Genomic DNA, 24716 nt, shown 5'->3' with positions numbered 1-24716 from the left:
TCCTCCCTGCTCCTTTATGTATTACATTCAGCACAGTCATAAAAGATAGGACTCTGAGTCAGGTTAACCATTTGCATACAAACTGTTGAACCTGAAGGTGACTTGCTTCCCTTTTTTTAATTAACGTTAAACAAAAAATGCCCTTCACTGAAATGTCCAGTGGAAAAAAAAAATCCTGAGCAAAAACACAAATTTCCATATATGTATGTATCATATATTTACAGTTTTGATAACACTCCAGGAGTTCTCGTCTCCGTTTCTATCCACCGTTCAGAATGCCGCATTTTAAAAGTCCTCTCTGTTATTTACATTAAAAGCAGAGATTGTGTTTGACAGCAGTGATAATCGCAGAGTAGGAGCAGAAGCGTGAACTAACCTGCCAACACTGGAGTCACTTGATGTCAGACAGCAGGGGGCAGTGCCATTCAAAATGTGTGCATGCAGAGCAAAGCCAACGTCCTTTCTGCTCGACGTCTGTCGTAGAGCTGGTCCATGAAGGCAGCACGGAGGCTTTTCATACTGCCTTCCTTGTAAACGTTACCGACGGCACCGGTGTGAGAAAAAAAGGGGCTGCGACAGGAACAAGGAATCAGCCTCTAAAATTAAAAAGACTGATCAGCAGTCAGAAGCCCTGTAGTTCATTGAAGAGACGAACCAGTGTGGTTAACATGCTAGTCAGAGAGAAACTGTTGAGTAGGTCCTGTAGATGATCTGATAATGAACATGCACGGAAATAAAGAAAGATTTCCTTTTTTTTTTTTTTTTTTTTTACTTTAGTGTGCAAACCAAGTGGACCCAGTGAGAAAAAAAAGCTGTTCTCATTGGGTCAGCGGTGTCACCTGTAAGCTGTTGAGCTCAGAAATCCAGAAAGAACAGAAGAAAATGAAGAATTTGCTAAAATCAAGCCAAGTTAGTGTTAGCATCTGCGAGCGACATTTCACATTTATAGATCCATTTATTTACACGGTTTACTGTGGCACTGATTGGAGCTGGGTGAAGGCGTGGAGCGCACAGTGGTCAAAGCAGAAAGCTCGGCTTCCCGTCGCGCCTCAAGAGAAAGGCTCGTCTTCGTGGAGGTCCTCCAGCTCTCCTTCTCTGGGCCCGTCCCCCGCGCTGCTCTTTCTAAACAAAGAGACAGAGAGGAGAGAGATCAGCAGGGGATCCTGTGCCTCTGATGTGGAGCGGTCTATATGAACAGGGAGCCCCCCACCTCCACCCACCCACAAAGCTTATGATTCCAGCCTCTGCAGACGCGGAGAGACAGAGGGACAGAGAAGCAGCTGCAGCAGAATGATGGAGGTGGTCTGCAGGAACAGGACAGAAGCATGTCTGAGATGACAGCTGGAGAGAAGCAACTGCAAAACCATTCACAGCCCATGTCATCGTTTTCCACCTTATGTCACCTTGCAACCAAAGATGTCAGTTTTGTGATATGATGGACCAAACAAAATAGTGGACAAAGATCACACAGCTGGAAAATTACACTTTTTTATTAGTTTTTATTAAAAATCTTAAGAGCGTGGCTTAATTTGTTTTGTTTACTCTGATCACTTGACATAAAACCCAGCGCAACACTGCCAAAACACAAACTCTTACAAAACTAGACTGCAAGCAGATTTTCAGAAACATACATGAGATTGTGTATGTTAACCTGGCAGATTATATCTTATATCTCGCTGAAAAGCTCTTTGTGAGTTCCTTTCGTCCAAGATATTTGCACTAAAACTAGACCAAAATTGCTTGGTAAGATTTTGTGTTTTTGAAGTGAACAGATTAGCTTCAGACAAACGGCTATAATTTCTTTATAATTTTATATTCATATTTATTAGTTGTTGGGTTTTACATTTATGTCTTGATTAAAGACGATTGCTCTGTAGTATCTCTTACACATACCTGAGCGGTGTATCAATGGGGTGGCCAGGCAAGACATTTTTCTGTCACCCAAAATCCAAAAGATTAAGTTTGTTGCTGCAATGTGACAAAAAGCGCACAGATTCATGAGACAGATAGAGTTCTGCAGGCTCTGTAAGTGAGCGCCGAGCAATCTAAGGTGAGGATAATGATGCGCGGGCAGATGGGCCACAAAGGGATTACCTGCGTGAAGGGTGCAGTTTTAAAGAGGGCCTGAAGGAGAGTGGGAGAAAAGACGGAGAGGTCACCGATGAGTGGGTGGAGTCGTGCCAACAGGTGACGAGGTCCCCACCCCTGCCCAACATATTGGATTCATCAACCAACAAAACATTTAAAACGCTTCAAACCTGATGCCACTCGAAGTGACCAGTTTGATTCTTTGCATGACTAAAAGGGGTTTTAACTTGAAAGAAAGATCAGGGAGGCACCGCAACTTGTATGTTCACATGCTATTGTTGCAGTCTACACGCTTGTTTTGATGCCAAACCGGTGACTCCCTTTCATATTCCAGTTGTTTTGATTTTTGTGTGTGTGTGTGTGTGTGGGGGGGGGGGGTTAATTCTAAAATTCACAATAAGCGGTAAAATAGCAGCACAAAGTGGACAGAAAAGGTGTAATCAACTCTCCTATTGTCTCTAAAAAGGTATGAAAAACGGCTGGAACAATTAAAAAAAACTCACGTTTCAGGAAAATCCACAGGCTTGGTCTTTATCTTATTGTGCAAAGCCAATATGTACTCGTCAATAAATGGGCACTGCAGGTAGAGGAGAACAAAAACAATAACAAAAACAAAAAAAAAAATACATGAGTGAAATCCACAATGCAGTTTGCCTGAATCACAGCTCTGGCAAATTCAATCTGCTTCTCCGAAGACGGATCAGACAAATTACAGCTGCAGCAATCAGCCTCTGGTGTTGATTTAAATGAACGAGCGCCATATCAGACGCAGAGAAGGCGGCACGCTTTGTTCCCATAGAGGTGTTGCTACAGAGGGAGACGGCTTTCGCTGTTACAACGCTGTTAAATAAGCGAGAGACAGAAAGTGTGCACACTTGCCTTCCCAAACACCAAGCAGTACAGGGTGATTCCCATGGCCCACACGTCCAGCGCCTTTAAAACAGACAAACAAAACAGGAGTTTAATGCAAATGTGAGCCACACCGACTGGAAATCACTCACACAGCACTGAAACCTAACGGGAGATTTATGGAACGTCAGGTCGTTTTATTTTAGGGAGTCTTTTTCAGAAGCCTTCAAGATGGATTTGTGCTCCAATTTAGCAGAGGGACTAGCTGAGCCACCTCACTCTTTGTGCCTCTGCCTTGGTTTTTCTCTACAGGTAATCCTTACCAGGTAGAGCTGTAAAAAAAAAAAGAGTTCATTTTTTTTATTTGTTTTGTGAGACATAATACGTTTAAGATCACCCGGCTAATTTTGACTTCAGACAAAGATTAACTAGAGTTAATTTATTAAGAAAAGAAAAGCTTTCCAAACTAACCTGACCTTGCAGAGTCGTTTTAAATCAGGCATCTTCTTCCAGTCCCTCTATTTGATTTAGGTACAGATACTGACCAGAGTTTAAATTTACGGCCCGAGCCCAAGCAGAGATCTGGGCCGGGTTGGGACAGAATTATTTGTGGCACATTTAATAACCCTGCAATACCTACAGCACAGGTAAAGTCAAGCGAGAATGAACGATATAAAGTTGCGTTGATCTACTTATGATAGCGTAACCGGAGGAGCAGGTTGTTCACTCCGTTGAGGAAATAAAGAGAGGAAATAGGGTGCAGAAGTTAATCAGACTGTAACAAGCGCAGCTCCACCCTGCTCCGCTCCCATCAATCACACATCCCAGTAGATTTGCATCTGACTCACCCTGCGATAAAACAAGCAACAAGATGGAGCTGGAAGACGCTAAACAAAAGCTAAAGATGGGGGAAGTTCTCAATAACCTGTCGGGCCGTGGAAGAAAAATTGTTTTATTATTTTGCTTATGTTTTTATTTCATTCTTTTACTCATTTAACCACATTAGTATTGTCCAACCTGTTAGAGTATGTAGGCTAGAGAGTTTCTGCAGAACCACTCAGAGGGGTCCCTGCAGCAACTGCAGCAGGCTGATAGCGACAATGCCTCACCACGGTAAGGAGCCAGTATTTGTTAACAGATAAGAACAGATAGTTTAGGTAATTATAGTGTGATGGAATAAGCCCCGAGTCTTAACAAGTTTCTCTATGGAATGTCACCAGCTCAGAGTTTTAAGAAACTGATGCATTTGTGTGAAGTATTCTGGTTTGACAATGCTCTTGTTATGCAGAATTGTTCCATTAGCAAACCTGATTTTTGGAAACTCACATATTTGAACAAGAAGACATTTACCACCTAACTGGCGGTTAGGTTACACCCTTCTAACTCTGCTATCACACAAGGTTGTACTCTCCCTTCCTGTTATCGGTTAACTTGTATAAGAAAAGGTTCAGAACTCATTGCAGCTTGCCGTGTGCTGTTCCCATCCACGGATGCAATAAAGAATTTGCTCTTTGCCATTTGCCGAAGTCTCAGCCTGATCTGTTACCATTACAGATGAATTTTTCCACAAGGCTCGGACATGTTCGGAGTCAGAGTGGATGTTTTAGATGCGATCTAACCTCCAACACTGACGGGGACACGCTGGTTTTCCAGCTCAGAGGTGGATTTACACAAAGATTGTCCTGGAGCTTAAACTAAGTGCGCTTTTGGATTTTAGGTCAGAAACTGATGTTCTGCTGTAGCATTACTTATTCCATCTATTACAAGCGAGTCACACGTTTCATTACGCTCCTTTTCTGAAATAACATTTAGTTTTACATTAGATGCAACAGGAAGCATTTCCAGTCAGTCTACCAAATATTTTCACAGAAGGGATCAAAATCAAGCAAAATACGTGCATTATGTTCCTGGCCTTGAAACGTGTTTAAATAAATAATTTTAAAAAAGACATTTCTGATTGTTGAGTCATTCTGAAAAGACTTCAGAATATTTTCCGGACTGAAACATAACTGTTACTTCGTTTCTCGTTTCTCTAGCTACGTCAGACTGAGCCAGGATTTGTTGCTTGTTGAGGCTTTTCAGACTATTTCATGTTGTCACAGGATCCGTTTTAGTGTTTTGTTGATTCTGCAGCTTCGGCGCCAATCAGGTCTGCGCATGTCTAATAAAACTAAAATAAAAATGTGGTTAACAGTTACTTCATGGCATTGCTTGACTTTCTTTTTCACATACAGTCAGATTAATTTGCATAATTTTTTTTATTTAATTTAAAAAAAAATCAATATTTGAAAACTGAGTTTTGCATTTATTCCGGTTATCGTTGCCTGATATAAAAATTTGCTGATGATTTGAATCATGTAAGTTTGGCAAGAAAGCAAAAGGGGTGACGGAGAAAATATTTTTTTCTTTTTTTTGCAAGACTTGATTAATAATGGTGCAGATAGTGTTATTTTCCATCAAGAACAGAAAGTATTTTCTGATGACTGGATGTGAGATTCACTTTGTCTTAAAAAAATTCGGTTTTGGGACAAAAGTTGACAGAACTCTTTTGTAGAGCTAAGAAAAATCACAAAATTGATCTTGAACAAACTTCATTCATGCTCAGATGTAAACAATTTACTATTTTGACTACTGAAATAGACTTCACGTGTCATCATGTTAACCAAATAATCTTTTGATTAAGCAGACTCCACCCTGGATACGGTCCAAAATCCAATCCTTACACAGCTGTTATAATAACATGTTTAAATGATTTTTATAAAACTTAAATGCTCTTTAAACTTAACACTCTTTTCTCCAGCATTTTGAGAATTCCCTTTGAATCATTAGATTTTGTTTGTTTATGTCACCACTTATTTTCATTTTGATTTATTAGTTGGATGTTAGTTATTAATGATTTTTAATGACTTGATACTATATAATCATTCAAACTTCAATGTCGAACTGAGTGAGCAAATGTCAAAGTGTTTATATTTTGATTCTTAATGCATCTTTGTGATGTATTAAGATAATATAGGCTCCCTGTAAAGGATCATTTCAATTTTTTGGCAGATTTTCCTAGATTTCTAAGGATTTGAGACTGATCGTTTTATTAAACGATACTCATCTGATAAATGCATGCTGATATACTTATGCACCATTACAGATTTTTCCACTTATACAACTTGTATCTAAAGTCTGGTGGTTACTTGTTTAACACTAAAGCTATAACAGGCTGCAAATGTCAATTACTACTGTTAATTATGTTATATCAATCTTTTTTGTATGAATGAAAACAATAAATGGACTAAAACACTGAAGCTAATGAATACCTAACAATCAGCTTAATGTAATTTGCACAGTGCTACTTTACCAACTCCAAAAATACTAGTAGATATACACTTTGCTCAACTCTGGAGGGCACCATTCCCCTCTGACTCAACAAGTAAGGATAGTTGACTTTTTTTCTGTCTAAGTGTTATAGTCATGTAGGCTGAGGACAGTACCACCTGAGGATGAATTTGCCCTGCAGTGTATAAAATACCTTATTTAAGGCTACCTGGTGGACAATGTGAGCGCTGATTTTAGGTTTTTTGTTATTTTTTCATACTTTGTCCTGAAAATTTCAGCCAAAGCTTTGATATGTTTTTTACTCTTTTCCCTTTTTTATTGGCAATTGTTTGAGTTGTACCGTATTTTCTGCACTATAAGGCGCACCTAAAAACCTTCAATTTTCTCAAAAGCCGAGAATCCGCCTTATAATCTGGTTCGCCTTATATATGGACCAATATTGAGCCGCAACAGGTCTTGCAACTATGGTAAGCAGTCGCCGACTTCATTTTCCCCCGTAGAAGAAGAAGCGTGCGGTGCACGCTGGGTTTTGTGTAAAGACCCCAAAATGGCTCCTATTAAGATGCAGAGTTTAAGCTCAAGTCACGCAGTAGAACACGGGAATAGAGCAGCAGCGAGAGAATTTAACATGAACCAATCAACGGTGTGGAAGTGGATATATATTGTGATTGCACTGACGTTTGATTTACCGTAACAGTATCAGACTGTTTTTTACGTGTTTATTGAATCGAGGAAAAGTTCCCCTCCACTATATGTTATACCTTGCTGTTGTTAAAAGATAAACGGTGTCACAAAAATACCACGTCACTTACTTTACCTCGGGGAAAATAATAAAACAGTTGTTTATTCATTTTGGGAGTGAATGGAGTTTTCAGAACACTGGTTTGTAATCTATTAATAAAGTTTGACTGACCTATCTGTTTTGTTGACATTCCCTTTAGCGCAGTTCCATCTAATGGATGCATAATGCAATCCCAGCCTCTACTGTAGCGTCTATTCTATGCGCCTTATAATGCGGTGCGCCTTATAGTGCGGAAAATACTGTAACTTATGGAAATCATAATTGCTAAACAAAGGATGAATCTGAGTAAATTACCTCCCCATTTGATCTCACCTCTGTAACCCTCTGAGCTATAAATAATTTAGGGGATTTTGATTTTGGCAGAATGCCCTGAGAGTTTATCTGTGACACATTCACACAGATCAAATTCTTCATTTTACTTTTCACTTTTCAAAGTGAGTTACTCAAATAAACAAATGTTTCCACAATATTCTAATGTGAGCCAAAGTTTGTTTTTTAGTAAAGGATGTTTTATAATAAAAAAGAAATCTGTTAGTTTGATTCTAAAACGCTCAAACATGTATTGCACATTTCCACAAAGAATAAATATAAGCAAATTATTCATTTTCAAATATAATACTTTCCAGATCTCAGATAAGACATTACAGTTAAATAAAACTACTATGTTTGAATGCTTAACTTTAAGATCAGTGTCCGTCCTGTGATTGGACAGATCAGTGTCAGTCCTGTGATTGGTGGTTTCCTGTCCAGCAGAAAGCTGTGAACAGAGTTTAAAAGCTGCTACAGGCCTGCAGACAGTCACTTAAAGCTGGGCCAGCAATGGCTCTGCTGAAGATTCTGCTGCTGCTGCAGGGGCTGGGTGAGTCAGACACACTGGAAACACTGGAGATACTTCCAGCAGCCACTGGTTCCAAGGAGGCTGCTGCTCTCTGTGATTCTCATATTTCCCTCTGATTCAGAATGAAACTTCATTACATATAAATTGTGATGCCTTTTAATCTTTATCTGTTCATCCTTTTTCTGTTCCTTCAGCCATGTTTGCTCCTGATTTCTGAATAAAGTCCTCTTTTTTTTCTTCTTCAGGTGTTTCAATGAACTCACATGTTTCTCTGCACAAGAGAATCATTGGAGGTCAAAACTGTGATGACAGGGAGCGTCTTTATCATGTTCGGCTGGAGGGCGATAATGGTACTCATATGAGCTTGTGTGGAGGATCTCTGATCCACCCTGAGTGGATCCTGACTGTAGCTCACTGCTGGAAGTCGGAGCCAGGATGGTAGGAAAGAGTCATTCAGACAGTTTTATCAGCAGATGATCAGGTTTTCTATGTGTTCATTGTAATCTAACCTGTTCTGCAGGACTACCACAGCAAAGTTAGGAGTTCATCCACGGACTGCTACAAAGCAGAAACAGATAATCCAACACAATCCTGTGATTTATGTTGACCAATGGCATCAGCAGCATGACATCATGTTGCTGAAGCTTCAGAGACCAGTAAGAAATATCCATCCTGCTCAGCTACCAAGATGCAATAATCGTCTTAGAATGTAAGTCTTTCTCTGGTCAAAAACATGACTTCAGGTTTTCTGTCTCCACTTCTCTGGTCCTGCTGCCTCTGCTTCAGCACACCTGAGTCAGGTAATCAGGCCACCAGCAGAACCACAACCTGTTTAGCTCAGGTGTGTTGGACCAGAGACATGTGAAGGACACAGGACACCGTCACTGAGGACTGGAGGTGGACACTCCTGTGTCTGTGGATGAAATCCTTCATGGATTTATTTTCTGTTCTTTCATTGTTCCTCCTAATTATTCATTTTCTACATTGTCATCATTTTTTACATTTATCCTAATTATGTTTCAGTGGTGCTACAGTTCAGCTGGCAGGAGAGGGACTAATGACAACCAGCCCCAATAATTCACTCTGTGAGAGAAATATTGAAGTTATGAGAGTAAAATCTTTGTTTCTGTCTATACAGAGAAGGTTTAGTGAAGAACACTTTTATGATTCTCATGTTTCTCTACAGCATTCGGTGCTTCTCTTCCACCACATCTACAGTGTGTTGACATGAGAGTTGTTGCTGTTTTCGCCATGCCGACACGTGAGCATGTGTTCTTTGTTGAAGCACTGAACAAGGATTTAGGTGTTGTAAGTTTGTCTCCTCAATCTCTCTCTACAGTGATTAGAAGACTTTTCTGTTTTACAACATAAATAAATATATTGACATAAATTTATCTACAGGGTGACTCTGGTGGAGGAGTGAGCTTCAAAAAGAAAATTTATGGCGTGATTTCTGAAATGGGAGAAGACTTTGCATGTCAGACACCAGCTTTAATCATGGATGTGTGTGAATACATGGTGTGGATAAACAAAACAATTAGGCTTAAGCCACAACCATGACTAGGACTTTGCTACAAACAGCTAAAGCAGCATAGCTCACATAGACATTAGCTCCCAGTAGCAGATAAGTATTAGGACAGTATCAAACTACCAGAGATATAAAACGTAATCTGAAATTATTTATAATTACTCGATGTCTCATTATAATCAAAGAGCAAAGCCTGCAGGTTTAAATTCTACTTACTTCTGAGAAGAGACCACCGGGAATGCTCCATCTTGTTGAAATATTAGATGGATCATGATTGTTTTGAGTAGGCCTCAGGTTAGGTTAGATTTAGACTCATGGTTTAATCAATACATAACTTAATCAGTAGAACATTTTTCTTAGATATAATGATCATGATTTAATTAAAATTTGTCTAATCAGTAGTTTTTTTATATTCGATCACATTTTTAAAAGTGCATAAATCAGATAATCATTTGAAAATGTTTCAGTTCATTATAACCAAAGAAGTTGAAAACTAATCAAAGTATTGTGTGACAGATGTTTTGGTATTGAAACTGCTCATGCGTGTTTAAGAGTTTGAAGATATTATATGAAACGTGTGCTAATCTTTTATAGTCAAAATCTGCTGTTTGATGCCCTGGGTCAGAGGAGAGGTCAGGGGGGCTCTGTGCAGTTCAGGAACCAGTTTGAGGCAGTTTGAAAAGAGAAACACAGACAGCTGATAAACTTCGGTCCCACTTTCTTGAGTAAAATGTTTCCATATGAAATGAACACATCTATCATTCTTGCCCTGGGAAAGTGTGCAAGGAGGATAGCTTAGACAGTGGATAGATTCATCCTTTGGCCTTGGTAACACCTGCATGGTCTCTGGCATACAAACAGCAGCACGTCATTATGGGCAGTTTGAGACCACCTCTAAGCTGTGCGCTAGAACGCATCAGACACTAAAGAACTGGCCTTGAGATAAAAGTAAATGAGCTAAAACAGCTGGTCAGATCACTGGGATGGAAGTGCCTTAACTGCCACGGAGTGGTCTCCGAAAGCGCGTCTCCGTATTTTGCTAAGGTACTTAATTTCTTCTTTGTGGCTTTGGTTTCTGATGATTATGTTGAGCTGTTGGTGTGATTTTATGCACTTGATTGTTTGAATAAAATTCTGGTTGATTGTGAAGTGTCTTTGTGGTTTCACATTTACACAAGGCATTAACGGCCCTGGGGAGACGAGATAACGAGGAACAGGTAGAAAATATCTAGTTTCTCAACAACAGATACAGCTATCCAAAGTTACACACAAAGATGCTTACACGGATTACAGATCCAGTATTACACCCGCACAGGTTTTTTGAGACTATTTTCACTCCATGCTTCCATTGCACTAATAGAGCAAAAAGTGAGTAAATAAAATGAGAGTTTCATGTCTAAAGTCGAATGGTTACAGCTAGTTGTTAGCATGTTTGTTAGCTTACATTGTTAAAGGAATAAGCGTGATTCACAATGTCAAATCACACGGATAAATAAAGGATGTAACAGCTGTTGATAACTGGAATTATCCCACGAGAGTTTGGTGTGTTTATTTTTTTGTTTTTATGTTTGAGTGTTCTACAATAAAATTAACCCTTTCATGCATAGTCGTCACTACAGTGGACAGCTATCTAAAAGCCACTTTCTTGTGGATTTTTATGTTATAAATACCATTGAAGTGGACACTGATGCATCATAAAATACACTATCAACTGCTGGTCATCAGCTGAAAATGCAAGAAATTATTTTTGTTAAATCCAATATAGCCAACAGACAAAAAAGCATGAGAACCGACCCTGCCCCTCTTTCTACTGTATACGACTCTTGCAGGTAAAAAAAAAAAATATTGTGACATCAGATAACCCCTAAAGAAAAATACTACTGATGTATTTTTTAAATAACAATTTTGTTTTGGGAGAAAATTACAATTGATCATCTGAAAGAAATAAAATATTTTTTATTAAAAAAAAATTCCTACCTCTTTTTTGCCTTAAGAAAATACAAGCAGCAGATACAAACAGTTCACTAGCACTGGTCCTCCCGGGCTTTTTTAACAAAAGTCTCAATGCATCATTATAGGCCACCTTCAATCTTTGAGGACTGGCTTTATTAAAGTTGCAACACAAATGTGCAGAATACAGTGAGGTACAATATGATCTAAACAAGTTCAGTTTCACTTCATCAGAACAGAATCCAAACTTACAAACTAGGATATTTTCCTGAGCGTATATCATTGAAGCCTGATGGTAAATGTCCTCATCATCACAGAAACGGTCTGTCAACACATGACCAAGATATTTTACTTCATTTGAGACATTCGATAAAATCTCAGACAGCTTGAAATTTGGAAATACCCTACTTTTGTCCTCTTTAGTGTGACAAATCAAAAATGATATCACAATTTATATTCAATGAAGTTTATGTCTGACAAAGAATCAGAGAGAGGTTTGAGAGTCACAGAGAGCAGCAGCCTCCCTGGAACCAGTAGGAAGTGTCTCCAGTATGCCCAGTGTTTCCAGTGTGTCTGACTCACCCAGCCCCAGCAGCAGCAGCAGAACCTTCAGCAGAGCCATTGCTGGTCCAGCTTCCTGTGAAAGTCTGCAGTCCTCCAGCACCTTTTAAACCCTGTTCACAACTTCCTGCTGGACAGGAAGCCACCAATCACAGGACGGACACAGATATGTCCAATGACAGGATGGACAGTGATCTGTCCAATGACAGGATGGACAGTGATCTGTCCAATGACAGGATGGACAGTGATTTTTGGGGTCATCTGCATACATAGGAACTTTAACAACTCATCTTTCTAAAGAAACTTAAAAAATGTTCTTATTCCATTGACATATTATTTTACAAATAAAACATTTACCCCAAAAACCTAACTGAAGCATGTGCCGAGGTTTCTGTGTTGTTTTCCCATCATTACTAAATCCAACATTTAAAGAAACAATAGAAGTGAGGTGAGACTGACTGAACAATTGTGTGTGGTGTGATTGAATGTTACCACATTTGTGTGTCTGTACCTGCAGCCATCACACAAGTGCAAGAAAATTTAGTTAAATCCAATATGGCAGACAGATGAAAAAGCATGTCAACCATATCAGGAATATTCAGTCCCTCCTTCTACTGTAGAAAACTCTTGCAGCAAAAAAAATATATATTGTGACATAAAGCAACTCCGAAAGACTAAGACTATTGATGTAGTTCCCAAATAACAACTTTGTATTTACAGAAATTACAGCTGGTCACCTGTCCACTAAAGTGGACGTCATGCATCAGTGGCAATATTTTGACAGGTATTTATTGATGTCATTACTCTGACTATAGATCTACAATATGCTCCATTTCCAGCAAATATTTTGGCTGTAAAAACATTCTGAAATTTCAGTTCTTTACTTGAAGATTTAAGGAAATAAGTGATTGTTGCCATTTTATTTTGTAACAAATTAAGCTTTATTGTGGGTTTTAAAAGACTATTTTATTTATATGTAGATGTTTTGATTACATATATTCATTCCAAACTGACCACAATGGACAGAGTGACTTTAAAATCCAATGCATTACCATCGGATTCCATTGTGGTAGAAGTCTGGACCCAAATGCAGCAGGCAGGAAAAATTAAAGTTCTGTTGTAGATTTAATTTAAAAAATCAAACTTATAAAAAAACAAAGTCCACGGAACAAAAATAAACCCAAACCAGAGACATGAAGAGACCATGAGGAAACCAGGAAGAAGGGAGAGAAGCAGTGGGGTGGAGCAACAACACGAACCAGCCAGTAACAGTCTGTGATTTGACTAACTAGAGATGTGATTACATATTCATCTGCTACTGAAAACATAAACATGTTTTATGTGGCTAAATGTTAGTTTGGTGTAAAGTGGAGCTAATATACTAACAAAGATCAAGTTAAAGAAGAACATGAAAAAATAGAAAAAACATCCTGCTTCTAGGTTTTGAAAAATAAAATGATTAATGGAACTAAAATGTCCTTCTTAGAAGAAACTATGAATCTTGTAACTTTATAGACCAAAAATGTTACAAGAAATTCATAAGGAACACACTGTTATGGACAAAAGGACTCTTTGTCTTTTCTGCTTTATCTGCTCACATGCACACAGCTGTATACTGAAATAACCATAATATTTAATACTGGTGACAGTCACATATGAAAAAAACTGATTAAGGCAGAACAACACCTTAGAGAGGAACCAGAATGAGGAGAAAATAAAGCAGAACTCATGCTACAATATTTGCTTGACTTGGAGTCACCCCTAAGGTGAGCAACAGATCAATTCCACCTTTAAGTTTTAATGTAATAAAATTTGGTCTACTATCATGGGATGAATATTTAAATGATATTGTTCAAGATTAGCTTTTCTCCCTAGTTTGGTTTGTAATGTATGAGTTTATAGAAGAGTCAACAAGTTTAAATAATCAACTATATTAAGACCAAAATGCAGCATTGGACCGTTGCCATGTTTGTTTGTGGGACAACAGTTTCTGATTCCTTCTGTAGGTTTTTATCAAAGCTGTGCCCTAAAGATGGTGTTCCCTAATATGTCATTTCCTTTATCCTTACATGTGTATATATGCACGTGTGTGGGAAGGGTGGTGGATAGGGGGCGGGGGGTGGAATGCGTGTGTGTTTGTGTAAAAATGAGCATGCAAGCAGCTAAAAGAGAGAGGAAAACAGAATAATTTATTCCTAACAGCCCCCCTGATGGGGAGGCACAGACACCACCCCGCCAAAATCATTAAGTGTGGTGCATGTGGATCCTAAACTAAAATATGGCGGACCGTTCTTTCAAACCATTGCATTGTCCCGTGGCTCCACACACAGAATGCCACGTCTCCAGTAACGGCCAGCAGCCCTGAGTGTTGCAAAACCCTGGGCACATCCCATAAAGGTGATACAAATGTGTCACATTTGTGGGAGTAATTAAACATGATAAAACATGGCTGAAACCAATGGGTAAAAACATACCAAATTCAATGATTCTCCTAACAGTAGCAAGAGAAGTGGGCCTGCTGTATTTTGGTATTAATGAATTAATTCATGATTTCAACCCACTGACTGTTCTTCAACCTCATACATCAAGAACTTAGCATGGAGGCAGGATTATTCTCTGCAATGCAAACCTTTTTTTCTGTTCAGTCTGATGTAATATCGATGAAAAACGTTGTATCAAAATAGTATTTAATGATATATTTTGTCAGTACTAACATCTTTTTACTTTTTCCAGATGTTACTATAAACTTGACAGAGAACGTCTGTCATATTTAAACTTTTATAAAACAAGTTGTGATTTCTTACAAGTTTTACGTAATAAATATAATTTAAATTTAATTTCAACAGTGAAAGAAAATTAAAAATTAAAAATAAAAGTGACACGTTGTTTAACTGCAATAGAGGAAACTTTTCTATCATTTTTATGTGAAAAATGTGACAACGAGAAGCTACCATTAATTAGTTATATCTGGTTTTACATATTTCCTTGAAACTTCTATTTCATTCCTGATTTTGACTTTTAAATTGTTTTTAAGTATTGAACTTTTTATTTCCTTTATTAAAAAGTCATGCTATTATTTATTTTTAAGATGTTTTATTTCATTTTTTCTTAATTGTTGAATTATGTGACTGCTGTTTCATTATGGTTGTGTACAGCTCTTTGGTCTTGGAGTTTAAAGTTCACTACAACTATATCTGGAATAGCAACTCCAGAGCTGCAGAGTTTAGATGCTCTATGTTCATTTCTGATGTAAAATAAAGCCAAAAAAACTGAATAAATAAATTACTTCTGGTGTTTCTCGTCATGTGATTTAAAACTCATGTCATGTTTGTAGACTCTGTTCAGGAAAAATATCAAGTGAACAAACTGAACCATGAATGTAAAGACGATCAGACAGTGTTAGAATAATTATGTTTTGTTATCATTCTTACATAAGTAGATACCAGTTTGTTTTTCATTTAAAGGGTTAGAATTCACACCCCAGAGAGGAGGAATTTGTTAAACCGTGTGAAAGACAAAACTTTGCTTTTTCCCTAAACCTTGAAGTTGCAGCTGTTTCTTATCTTGGGTTACTCCTTAAACTGCTTGTTTGTAGAATTTAGTTCTTCCTTGTTTCAGAATAGGCTTCTGATGATTTATTACCTCCACATTCCATTCTTGACTCCCTTCTTCCTGCTGCTTTATAAAAAGACAGGCTCTGCTACAGGGAATCAGAACCCATGGTAAACACCTTGGAGAAGCGGTTTGCTATGTTCTCTAATTCTGCAGAAGCTTGGTTGAAAACTCATAAACGTTGTCTGTGGTTCTTTCCTTGTATTTAGGTAAACAAAATACCTATCAGACAAGAAATTATTTTTTTCATTCATTTATTGTTTTATTTTTTCATTTCTGAGGCAGAGAAAGCTCCATTAGGGAGGTCAAGGTCAGGTGAGAAAAAAAAAACTTTTAATTTATCACAATTCTACAAACCTCTAGAACAAACTGATGGAGATGTAAAAATAAAATTACATCTGAGAGGAAATTTGATGAAATGTTATTTCATGATATTTTAGGCTTATTAAGCCCAGTTGTGTTTCTTATCCACTCCAAGTAATCACACACATCCATGCTAAAAACTGGATTCCGAAATGAAACACTCTTTCCTCTGCTAGAAATCACACCAACAATCTTCTTGTTGAACACCACTCCTCCACCAGAGTCACCCTGCAGGAAAGTTTATAACAATATATTTATGTTGTAAAACAGAAAAGTTTTCCTTTGTCTGTGGAGAAATATTGAAGAAACAAACTTACAAAGTACGCATCCGTGTTCTGTGCTTCAGCAAAGAATTCATGCCCAGATGTAATCGTAAAGAAAAAACCAGTAACTTTCATGTCGACACACTGAAGATGTGGTGGAAGAGAAGCACCGAATGCTGCAGAGAAACATGAAAATCATAAAAGTGTTCTTCACTAAACCTTCTCTGTATAGACAGAAACAAAGATTTTACTCTCATAACTTCAATATTTCTCTCACAGAGTGAATTATTGGGGCTGGTTGTCATTAGTCCTTCTCCTGCCAGCTGAACTGTAGCACCACTGAAACACAATTAGGATAAATGTCAAAAATGATGACAATGTAGAAAGTGAATAATTAGGAGGAACAATGAAAGAACAGAAAATAAATCCATGAAGGATTTCATCCACAGACACAGGAGTGTCCACCTCCAGTCCTCAGTAACGGTGTCTTGCATCCTTCACATGTCTCTGGTCCAACACACCTGAGCTAAACAAGTTCTGGTTCTGCTGGTGGCCTGATTACCTGACTCAGGTGTGCTGAAGCAGAGGCAGCAGGACCAGAGAAGTGGAGACAGAAAACCTGAAATCATGTTTTTGACCAGAGAAAGACTTACATCGTAATACGATTAGTGCACCTTGGTAGACGAACAGGACGGATATTTCTTACTGGCCTCTGAAGCTTCAGCAACATGATGTCATGCTGGTAATGCCATTTGTTAACATAAATCACAGGATTGTGTTGGATTATTTGTTTCTCCTGTGTAGCAGTCCGTGGATGAACTCCTAACTTTGCTGTGGTAGTCCTGCAGAACAGGTTAGATTATAATGAACACATAGAAAACCTGATCATCTGCAGATAAACTGTCTGAATGACTCTTTCCTACCATCCTGGCTCCGACTTCCAGCAGTGAGCTGCAGTCAGGATCCACTGACGGTGGATCAGAGATCCTCCACACAAGCTCATATGAGTATCATTGTCGAACTCCAGCCGAACATGATAAAGACGCTCCGTGTCATTACAGTTTTGACCTCCAATGATTCTCTTGTACAGAGAAACATGTGAGTCCATTGAAACACCTGAAGAAGAAAAAAAAGAGGACTTTATTCATAAATCAGGAGCAAACATGGCTGATGGAACAGAAAAAGGATGAACAGATAAAGATTGAAAAGCATCAGAATCTACATGAAATGAAGTTTATGTCTGACAAAGAATCAGAGAGAAGTTTGAGAGTCACAGAGAGCAGCAGCCTCCCTGGAACCAGTAGGAAGTGTCTCCAGTATGCCCAGTGTTTCCAGTGTGTCTGACTCACCCAGCCCCAGCAGCAGCAGCAGAACCTTCAGCAGAGCCATTGCTGGTCCAGCTTCCTGTGAATGTCTGCAGTCCTGCAGCAGCTTTTAAACTTTGTTCACAACTTCCTGCTGGACAGGAAGCCACCAATCACAGGACGGACACTGATATGTCCAATGAGAGGATGGACAGTGATCTGTCCAATGACAGGATGGACAGTGATTTTTGGGGTCATCTGCATACATAGGAACTTTAACAACTCATCTTTCTAAAGAAACTTAAAAAATGTTCTTATTCCATTGATATATTATTTTACAAATAAAACATTTACCCCAAAAACCTAACTGAAGCATGTGCCGAGGTTTCTGTGTTGTTTTCCCATCATTACTAAATCCAACATTTAAAGAAACAATAGAAGTGAGGTGAGACTGACTGAACAATTGTGTGTGGTGTGATTGAATGTTACCACATTTGTGTGTCTGTACCTGCAGCCATCACACAAGTGCAAGAAAATTTAGTTAAATCCAATATGGCAGACAGATGAAAAAGCATGTCAACCATATCAGGAATATTCAGTCCCTCCTTCTACTGTAGAAAACTCTTGCAGCTAAAAAATATATATTGTGACATAAAGCAACTCCGAAAGACTAAGACTATTGATGTAGTTCCCAAATAACAACTTTGTATTTACAGAAATTACAGCTGGTCACCTGTCCACTAAAGTGGACGTCATGCATCAGTGGCAATATTTTGACAGGTATTTATTGATGTCATTACTCTGACTATAGATCTACAATATGCTCCATTTCCAGCAAATATTTTGGCTGTAAAAACATTCTGAAATTTCAGTTCTTTACTTGAAGATTTAAGGAAATAAGTGATTGTTGCCATTTTATTTTGTAACAAATTAAGCTTTATTGAGGTTTTTAAAAGACTATTTAATTTATATGTAGATGTTTTCATTACATATATTCATTCCAAACTGACCACAATGGACAGAGTGACTTTAAAGTCCATTGCATTACCATTGGACTTCCATTGTGGTAGAAGTGTGGACCCAAATGCAGCAGGCAGGAAAAATTAAAGTTCTGTTGTAGATTTAATTTAAAAAATCAAACTTATAAAAAGACAAAGTCCACGGAACAAAAATAAACCCAAACCAGAGACATGAAGAGACCATGAGGAAACCAGGAAGAAGGGAGAGAAGCAGTGGGGTGGAGTAACAACACGAACCAGCCAGTAACAGTCTGTGATTTGACTAACTAGAGATGTGATTACATATTCATCTGCTACTGAAAACATAAACATGTTTTATGTGGCTAAATGTTAGTTTGGTGTAAAGTGGAGCTAATATACTAACAAAGATCAAGTTAAAGAAGAACATGAAAAAATAGAAAAAACATCCTGCTTCTACGTTTTGAAAAATAAAATGATTAATGGAACTAAAATGTCCTTCTTAGAAGAAACTATGAATCTTGTAACTTTATAGACCAAAAATGTTACAAGAAATTCATAAGGAACACACTGTTATGGACAAAAGGACTCTTTGTCTTTTCTGCTTTATCTGCTCACATGCACACAGCTGTATACTGACATAACCATAACATTTAATACTGGTGACAGTCACACATGAAAAAAACTGATTAAGGCAGAACAACACCTTAGAGAGGAACCAGAATGAGGAGAAAATAAAGCAGAACTCATGCTACAATATTTGCTTGACTTGGAGTCACCCCTAAGGTGAGCAACAGATCAATTCCACCTTTAAGTTTTAATGTAATAAAATTTGGTCTACTAACATGGGATGAATATTTAAATGATATTGTTCAAGATTAGCTTTTCTCCCTAGTTTGGTTTGTAATGTATGAGTTTATAGAAGAGTCAACAAGTTTAAATAATCAACTATATTAAGACCAAAATGCAGCATTGGACCGTTGCCATGTTTGTTTGTGGGACAACAGTTTCTGATTCCTTCTGTAGGTTTTTATCAAAGCTGTGCCCTAAAGATGGTGTTCCCTAATATGTCATTTCCTTTATCCTTACATGTGTATATATGCACGTGTGTGGGGAGGGTGGTGGATAGGGGGCGGGGGGTGGAATGCGTGTGTGTTTGTGTAAAAATGAGCATGCAAGCAGCTAAAAGAGAGAGGAAAACAGAATAATTTATTCCTAACAGCCCCCCTGATGGGGTGGCACAGACACCACCCCGCCAAAATCATTAAGTGTGGTGCATGTGGATCCTAAGCTAAAATATGGCGGACCGTTCTTTCAAACCATTGCATTGTCCCGTGGCTCCACACACAGAATGCCACGTCTCCAATAACGGCCAGCAGCCCTGAGTGTTGCAAAACCCTGGGCACATCCCATAAAGGTGATACAAATGTGTCACATTTGTGGGAGTAATTAAACATGATAAAACATGGCTGAAACCAATGGGTAAAAACATACCAAATTCAATGATTCTCCTAACAGTAGCAAGAGAAGTGGGCCTGCTGTATTTTGGTATTAATGAATTAATTCATGATTTCAACCCACTGACTGTTCTTCAACCTCATACATCAAGAACTTAACATGGAGGCAGGATTATTCTCTGCAATGCAAACCTTTTTTTCTGTTCAATCTGATGTAATATCGATGAAAAACCTATCAAAATAGTATTTAATGATATATTTTGTCAGTACTAACATCTTTTTACTTTTTCCAGATGTTACTATAAACTTGACAGAGAACGTCTGTCATATTTAAACTTTTATAAAACAAGTTGTGATTTCTTACAAGTTTTACGTAATAAACGTAATTTAAATTTAATTTCAACAGTGAAAGAAAATTAAAATTAACATTGACACGTTGCTTTACTGCAATAGAGGAAAATTTTCTATCATTTTTATGTGAAAAATGTGGCAACGAGAAGCTACCATTAATTAGTTATATCTGGTTTTACATATTTTCTTGAAACTTCTATTTCATTCCTGATTTTGACTTTTAAATTGTTTTTAAGTATTGAACTTTTTATTTCCTTTATTAAAAAGTCATGCTATTATTTATTTTTAAGATGTTTTATTTCATTCTTTGTTAATTGTTGAATAATGTGACTGCTGTTTCATTATGGTTGTGTACAGCTCTTTGGTCTTGGAGTTTAAAGTTCACTACAACTATATCTGGAATAGCAACTCCAGAGCTGCAGAGTTTAGATGCTCTATGTTCATTTCTGATGTAAAATAAAGCCAAAAAAACTGAATAAATAAATTACTTCTGGTGTTTCTCGTCATGTGATTTAAAACTCATGTCATGTTTGTAGACTGTTCAGGAAAAATATCAAGTGAACAAACTGAACCATGAATGTAAAGACGATCAGACAGTGTTAGAATAATTATGTTTTGTTATCATTCTTACATAAGTAGATACCAGTTTGTTTTTCATTTAAAGGGTTAGAATTCACACCCCAGAGAGGAGGAATTTGTTAAACCGTGTGAAAGACAAAACTTTGCTTTTTCCCTAAACCTTGAAGTTGCAGCTGTTTCTTATCTTGGGTTACTCCTTAAACTGCTTGTGTGTAGAATGTAGTTCTTCATTGTTTCAGAATAGGCTTCCGATGATTTATTACCTCCACATTCCATTCTTGACTCCCTTCTTCCTGCTGCTTTATAAAAAGACAGGCTCTGCTACAGGGAATCAGAACCCATGGTAAACACCTTGGAGAAGCGGTTTGCTATGTTCTCTAATTCTGCAGAAGCTTGGTTGAAAACTCATAAACGTTGTCTGTGGTTCTTTCCTTGTATTGAGGTAAACAAAATACCTATCAGACAAGAAATTATTTTTTTCATTCATTTATTGTTTTATTTTTTCATTTCTGAGGCAGAGAAAGCTCCATTAGGGAGGTCAAGATCAGGTGAGAAAAAAAAAACTTTTAATTTATCACAATTCTACAAACCTCTAGAACAAACTGATGGAGATGTAAAAATAAAATTACATCTGAGAGGAAATTTGATGAAATGTTATTTCATGATATTTTAGGCTTATTAAGCCCAGTTGTGTTTCTTATCCACTCCAAGTAATCACACACATCCATGCTAAAAACTGGATTCCGAAATGAAACACTCTTTCCTCTGCTAGAAATCACACCAACAATCTTCTTGTTGAACACCACTCCTCCACCAGAGTCACCCTGCAGGAAAGTTTATAACAATATATTTATGTTGTAAAACAGAAAAGTTTTCCTTTGTCTGTGGAGAAATATTGAAGAAACAAACTTACAAAGTACGCATCCGTGTTCTGTGCTTCAGCAAAGAATTCATGCCCAGATGTAATCGTAAAGAAAAAACCAGTAACTTTCATGTCGACACACTGAAGATGTGGTGGAAGAGAAGCACCGAATGCTACAGAGAAACATGAAAATCATAAAAGTGTTCTTCACTAAACCTTCTCTGTATAGACAGAAACAAAGATTTTACTCTCATAACTTCAATATTTCTCTCACAGAGTGAATTATTGGGGCTGGTTGTCGTTAGTCCTTCTCCTGCCAGCTGAACTGTAGCACCACTGAAACACAATTAGGATAAATGTCAAAAATGATGACAATGTAGAAAATGAATAATTAGGAGGAACAATGAAAGAACAGAAAATAAATCCATGAAGGATTTCATCCACAGACACAGGAGTGTCCACCTCCAGTCCTCAGTAACGGTGTCCTGCGTCCTTCACATGTCTCTGGTCCAACACACCTGAGCTAAACAAGTTCTGGTTCTGCTGGTGGCCTGATTACCTGACTCAGGTGTGTTGAAGCAGAGGCAACAGGACTGGAGCAGTGGAGACAGAAAACCTGAAATCATGTTTTTGACCAGAGAAAGACTTACATCGTAACACGATTATTGCACCTTGGTAGACGAACAGGACGGATATTTCTTACTGGCCTCTGAAGCTTCAGCAACATGATGTCATGCTGGTAATGCCATTTGTTAACATAAATCACAGGATTGTGTTGGATTATTTGTTTCTCCTGTGTAGCAGTCCGTGGATGAACTCCTAACTTTGCTGTGGTAGTCCTGCAGAACAGCTTAGATTATAATGAACACATAGAAAACCTGATCATCTGCAGATAAACTGTCTGAATGACTCTTTCCTACCATCCAGGCTCCGACTTCCAGCAGTGAGCTGCAGTCAGGATCCACTGACGGTGGATCAGAGATCCTCCACACAAGCTCATATGAGTATCATTGTCGAACTCCAGCCGAACATGATAAAGACGTTCTGTGTCATTACAGTTTTAACCTCCAATGACTCTCTTGTACAGAGAAACATGTGAGTTCATTGAAACACCTGAAGAAGAAAAAAAAGAGGACTTTATTCATAAATCAGGAGTAAACATGGTTGATGGAACAGAAAAAGGATGAACAGTTAAAGATTGAAAAGCATCACAATCTATATGAAATGAAGTTTATGTCTGACAAAGAATCAGAGGGAAGTTTGAGAGGCACAGAGAGCAGCAGCCTCCCTGGAACCAGTAGGAAGTGTCTCCAGTATGCCCAGTGTTTCCAGTGTGTCTGACTCACCCAGCCCCAGCAGCAGCAGCAGAACCTTCAGCAGAGCCATTGCTGGTCCAGCTTCCTGTGAATGTCTACAGTCCTGCACCAGCTTTTAAACTTTGTTCACAACTTCCTGCTGGGCAGGAAGCCACCAATCACAGTACGGGCACTGATCTGTCCAATCACAGGACGGACACTGATCTGTCCAATCACAGTACGGGCACTGATCTGTCCAATCACAGGATGGACACTGATATGTCCAATGACATGATGGACAGTGATTTTTGGGGTCATCTGCATACATAAGAACTTTAGTAACTCATCTTTCTAAAGAAATTTGAAAAAAGTTCTTATTCCATTGATAGATTATTTCACTAATAAAACATTTTATTAGTGCACAGCTGTTAGCACAGAGACCACTGTCTAAGAAAAGCACAACACATCACAAAGGACACTTCTCACCCCAGGCATTCTCTGTTCACACTGCTGCCTTCAGGCAGAAGATACAGAGCAATCAGAACAAGAACCAATCGTCTCAGAGACAGTTTCTACCCAATAGCCATAACAAAACTAAATGCAATCAAAAACAACCATGAATCATCATAAATGATGTATGTGAGAATGTGGCTGTTCTTATTTAGTGTTTTTTTTTTGTTTGTTTGTTTGATTTTTGCCAGTTGTTTGTTGATTCTTGCGTTGTGTGTGAATTGTGAGACAGTTATTTTTTGTTTTTGGGATGTGCACTGACTGATGGCACCTTTTGAATTTCGTTGTTCTTGTGACAATGACAATAAAGATTTATCTTATCTTATCTTATCTATCGTATCATTTACCCCTCCTGTAACTTAAATAATTAGCAAATTAAACAATAACCTGGTCATCAATATTAAGGAATTGACTTAAACCAAGTAGCTCCTATATTTTGTTACAAAGTTATTTATATGGTAGTTTTGCCTTTTCTTAAGTGAACTGAGAGGTTTACACTAGAAACTAGACTAAAAATAATTGGTAAATTTTCTGTTTTTGCACAAGCTTGCAGTGAGTTTTGCACAATGGAAAACTTGATAAAATATAACTGATTTTCTGAAGGAAGAGAGACTCCTTGTTTCCATGTTGATGTTTATTTTATTTTTTTTTTTTACAAAAAAACTGTTTGGCTTCCAATGTACAAGTTTTGAAAACTGCCTTTGCATAATTTTTTTAAGAGTTTTTTTTTGGGAAGTGAAACAGCAGCTTCATTGATTCATACTGATGCATGCAACGTGAAGTGGGTAAGAAAGAAAATCTGGTTTCTCTTTGGTTGCTATAAATAATGAAGTTTTCACTGGTTGAATGACATCTGTTAACTGTTTAACTGTTAACTGTTTTCCAAAAGTGTGAGAGAAAACGTTTGTGAAGTAAAAATAGTTTATTATGTCTCTTAACAATTTTGATTAATTCTTTTACTCATTTAACCACATTAGTGTTGTTCAACCTGTTAAAGTATGTAGGCTAGAGAGTTTCTGCAGAACCAGTCAGAGGGGTCCCTGCAGCCACTGCAGCAGGCTGATAGCGACAGCAAGACGCCAGAATTTGTTAACAGAAAAGAACAGATAGTTTAGATAGAAGCTCTGAGGCTTAAGAAGTTTCTCTATGGAAAATCACCAGCTCAAAGTGTTAAGAGTTTGGTGCACCTGCTGGATA

At 37.9% G+C, this 24716-nt stretch overlaps 2 protein-coding genes and 1 long non-coding RNA gene across 3 annotated transcripts; 1 reads left to right on the top strand and 2 right to left on the bottom strand.

Annotated features, from left to right (window-relative positions):
- The first annotated feature begins 7888 nt into the window (after positions 1 to 7888).
- Positions 7889 to 9769, top strand: LOC106700280 (anionic trypsin-2-like). Its single transcript, XM_023334572.1, has 6 exons — positions 7889 to 7928; positions 8153 to 8345; positions 8428 to 8616; positions 8931 to 8992; positions 9094 to 9215; positions 9309 to 9769. The coding sequence occupies exons 1-6, from the start codon at positions 7889 to 7891 to the stop codon at positions 9465 to 9467; spliced, it is 765 nt and encodes a 254-aa protein (XP_023190340.1). The 3' UTR covers positions 9468 to 9769.
- A 6042-nt stretch (positions 9770 to 15811) lies between these two features.
- LOC111608723 lies at positions 15812 to 16495 on the bottom strand. The gene is made up of 3 exons (XR_002752820.1): positions 16462 to 16495; positions 16239 to 16360; positions 15812 to 16149 (listed from the first exon to the last, which is right to left on the bottom strand). It is a non-coding gene; the product is annotated as an uncharacterized LOC111608723 (long non-coding RNA).
- A 4865-nt stretch (positions 16496 to 21360) lies between these two features.
- On the bottom strand, positions 21361 to 23085 carry LOC106700279 (anionic trypsin-2-like). The gene is made up of 6 exons (XM_023334539.1): positions 23061 to 23085; positions 22635 to 22827; positions 22365 to 22553; positions 21989 to 22050; positions 21766 to 21887; positions 21361 to 21676 (listed from the first exon to the last, which is right to left on the bottom strand). The coding sequence occupies exons 2-6, from the start codon at positions 22712 to 22714 to the stop codon at positions 21512 to 21514; spliced, it is 618 nt and encodes a 205-aa protein (XP_023190307.1). The 5' UTR covers positions 22715 to 22827; positions 23061 to 23085; the 3' UTR covers positions 21361 to 21511.
- Positions 23086 to 24716: the final 1631 nt, after the last annotated feature.

Source organism: Xiphophorus maculatus, chromosome 5 (assembly GCF_002775205.1).
Source record: "Xiphophorus maculatus strain JP 163 A chromosome 5, X_maculatus-5.0-male, whole genome shotgun sequence".
NCBI lineage: Eukaryota > Metazoa > Chordata > Actinopteri > Cyprinodontiformes > Poeciliidae > Xiphophorus > Xiphophorus maculatus.
This window is presented reverse-complemented; position numbering and strand designations above follow the sequence as displayed.

Excerpts from the sequence above, each read along its gene's own strand:
- LOC106700280 (XM_023334572.1), top strand. The coding sequence starts at position 7,889 with ATGGCTCTGCTGAAGATTCTGCTGCTGCTGCAGGGGCTGG. Across the intron at positions 7,929-8,152 it reads GCTGCTGCTGCAGGGGCTGG|GTGTTTCAATGAACTCACAT; the intron begins GTGAGTCAGACA and ends TTTCTTCTTCAG. Across the intron at positions 8,346-8,427 it reads TGGAAGTCGGAGCCAGGATG|GACTACCACAGCAAAGTTAG; the intron begins GTAGGAAAGAGT and ends CCTGTTCTGCAG.
- LOC106700279 (XM_023334539.1), bottom strand. The coding sequence starts at position 22,714 with ATGAGCTTGTGTGGAGGATCTCTGATCCACCGTCAGTGGATCCTGACT. Across the intron at positions 22,554-22,634 it reads TGGAAGTCGGAGCCTGGATG|GACTACCACAGCAAAGTTAG; the intron begins GTAGGAAAGAGT and ends GCTGTTCTGCAG. Across the intron at positions 22,051-22,364 it reads TGCAATAATCGTGTTACGAT|TGGTGCTACAGTTCAGCTGG; the intron begins GTAAGTCTTTCT and ends ATTGTGTTTCAG.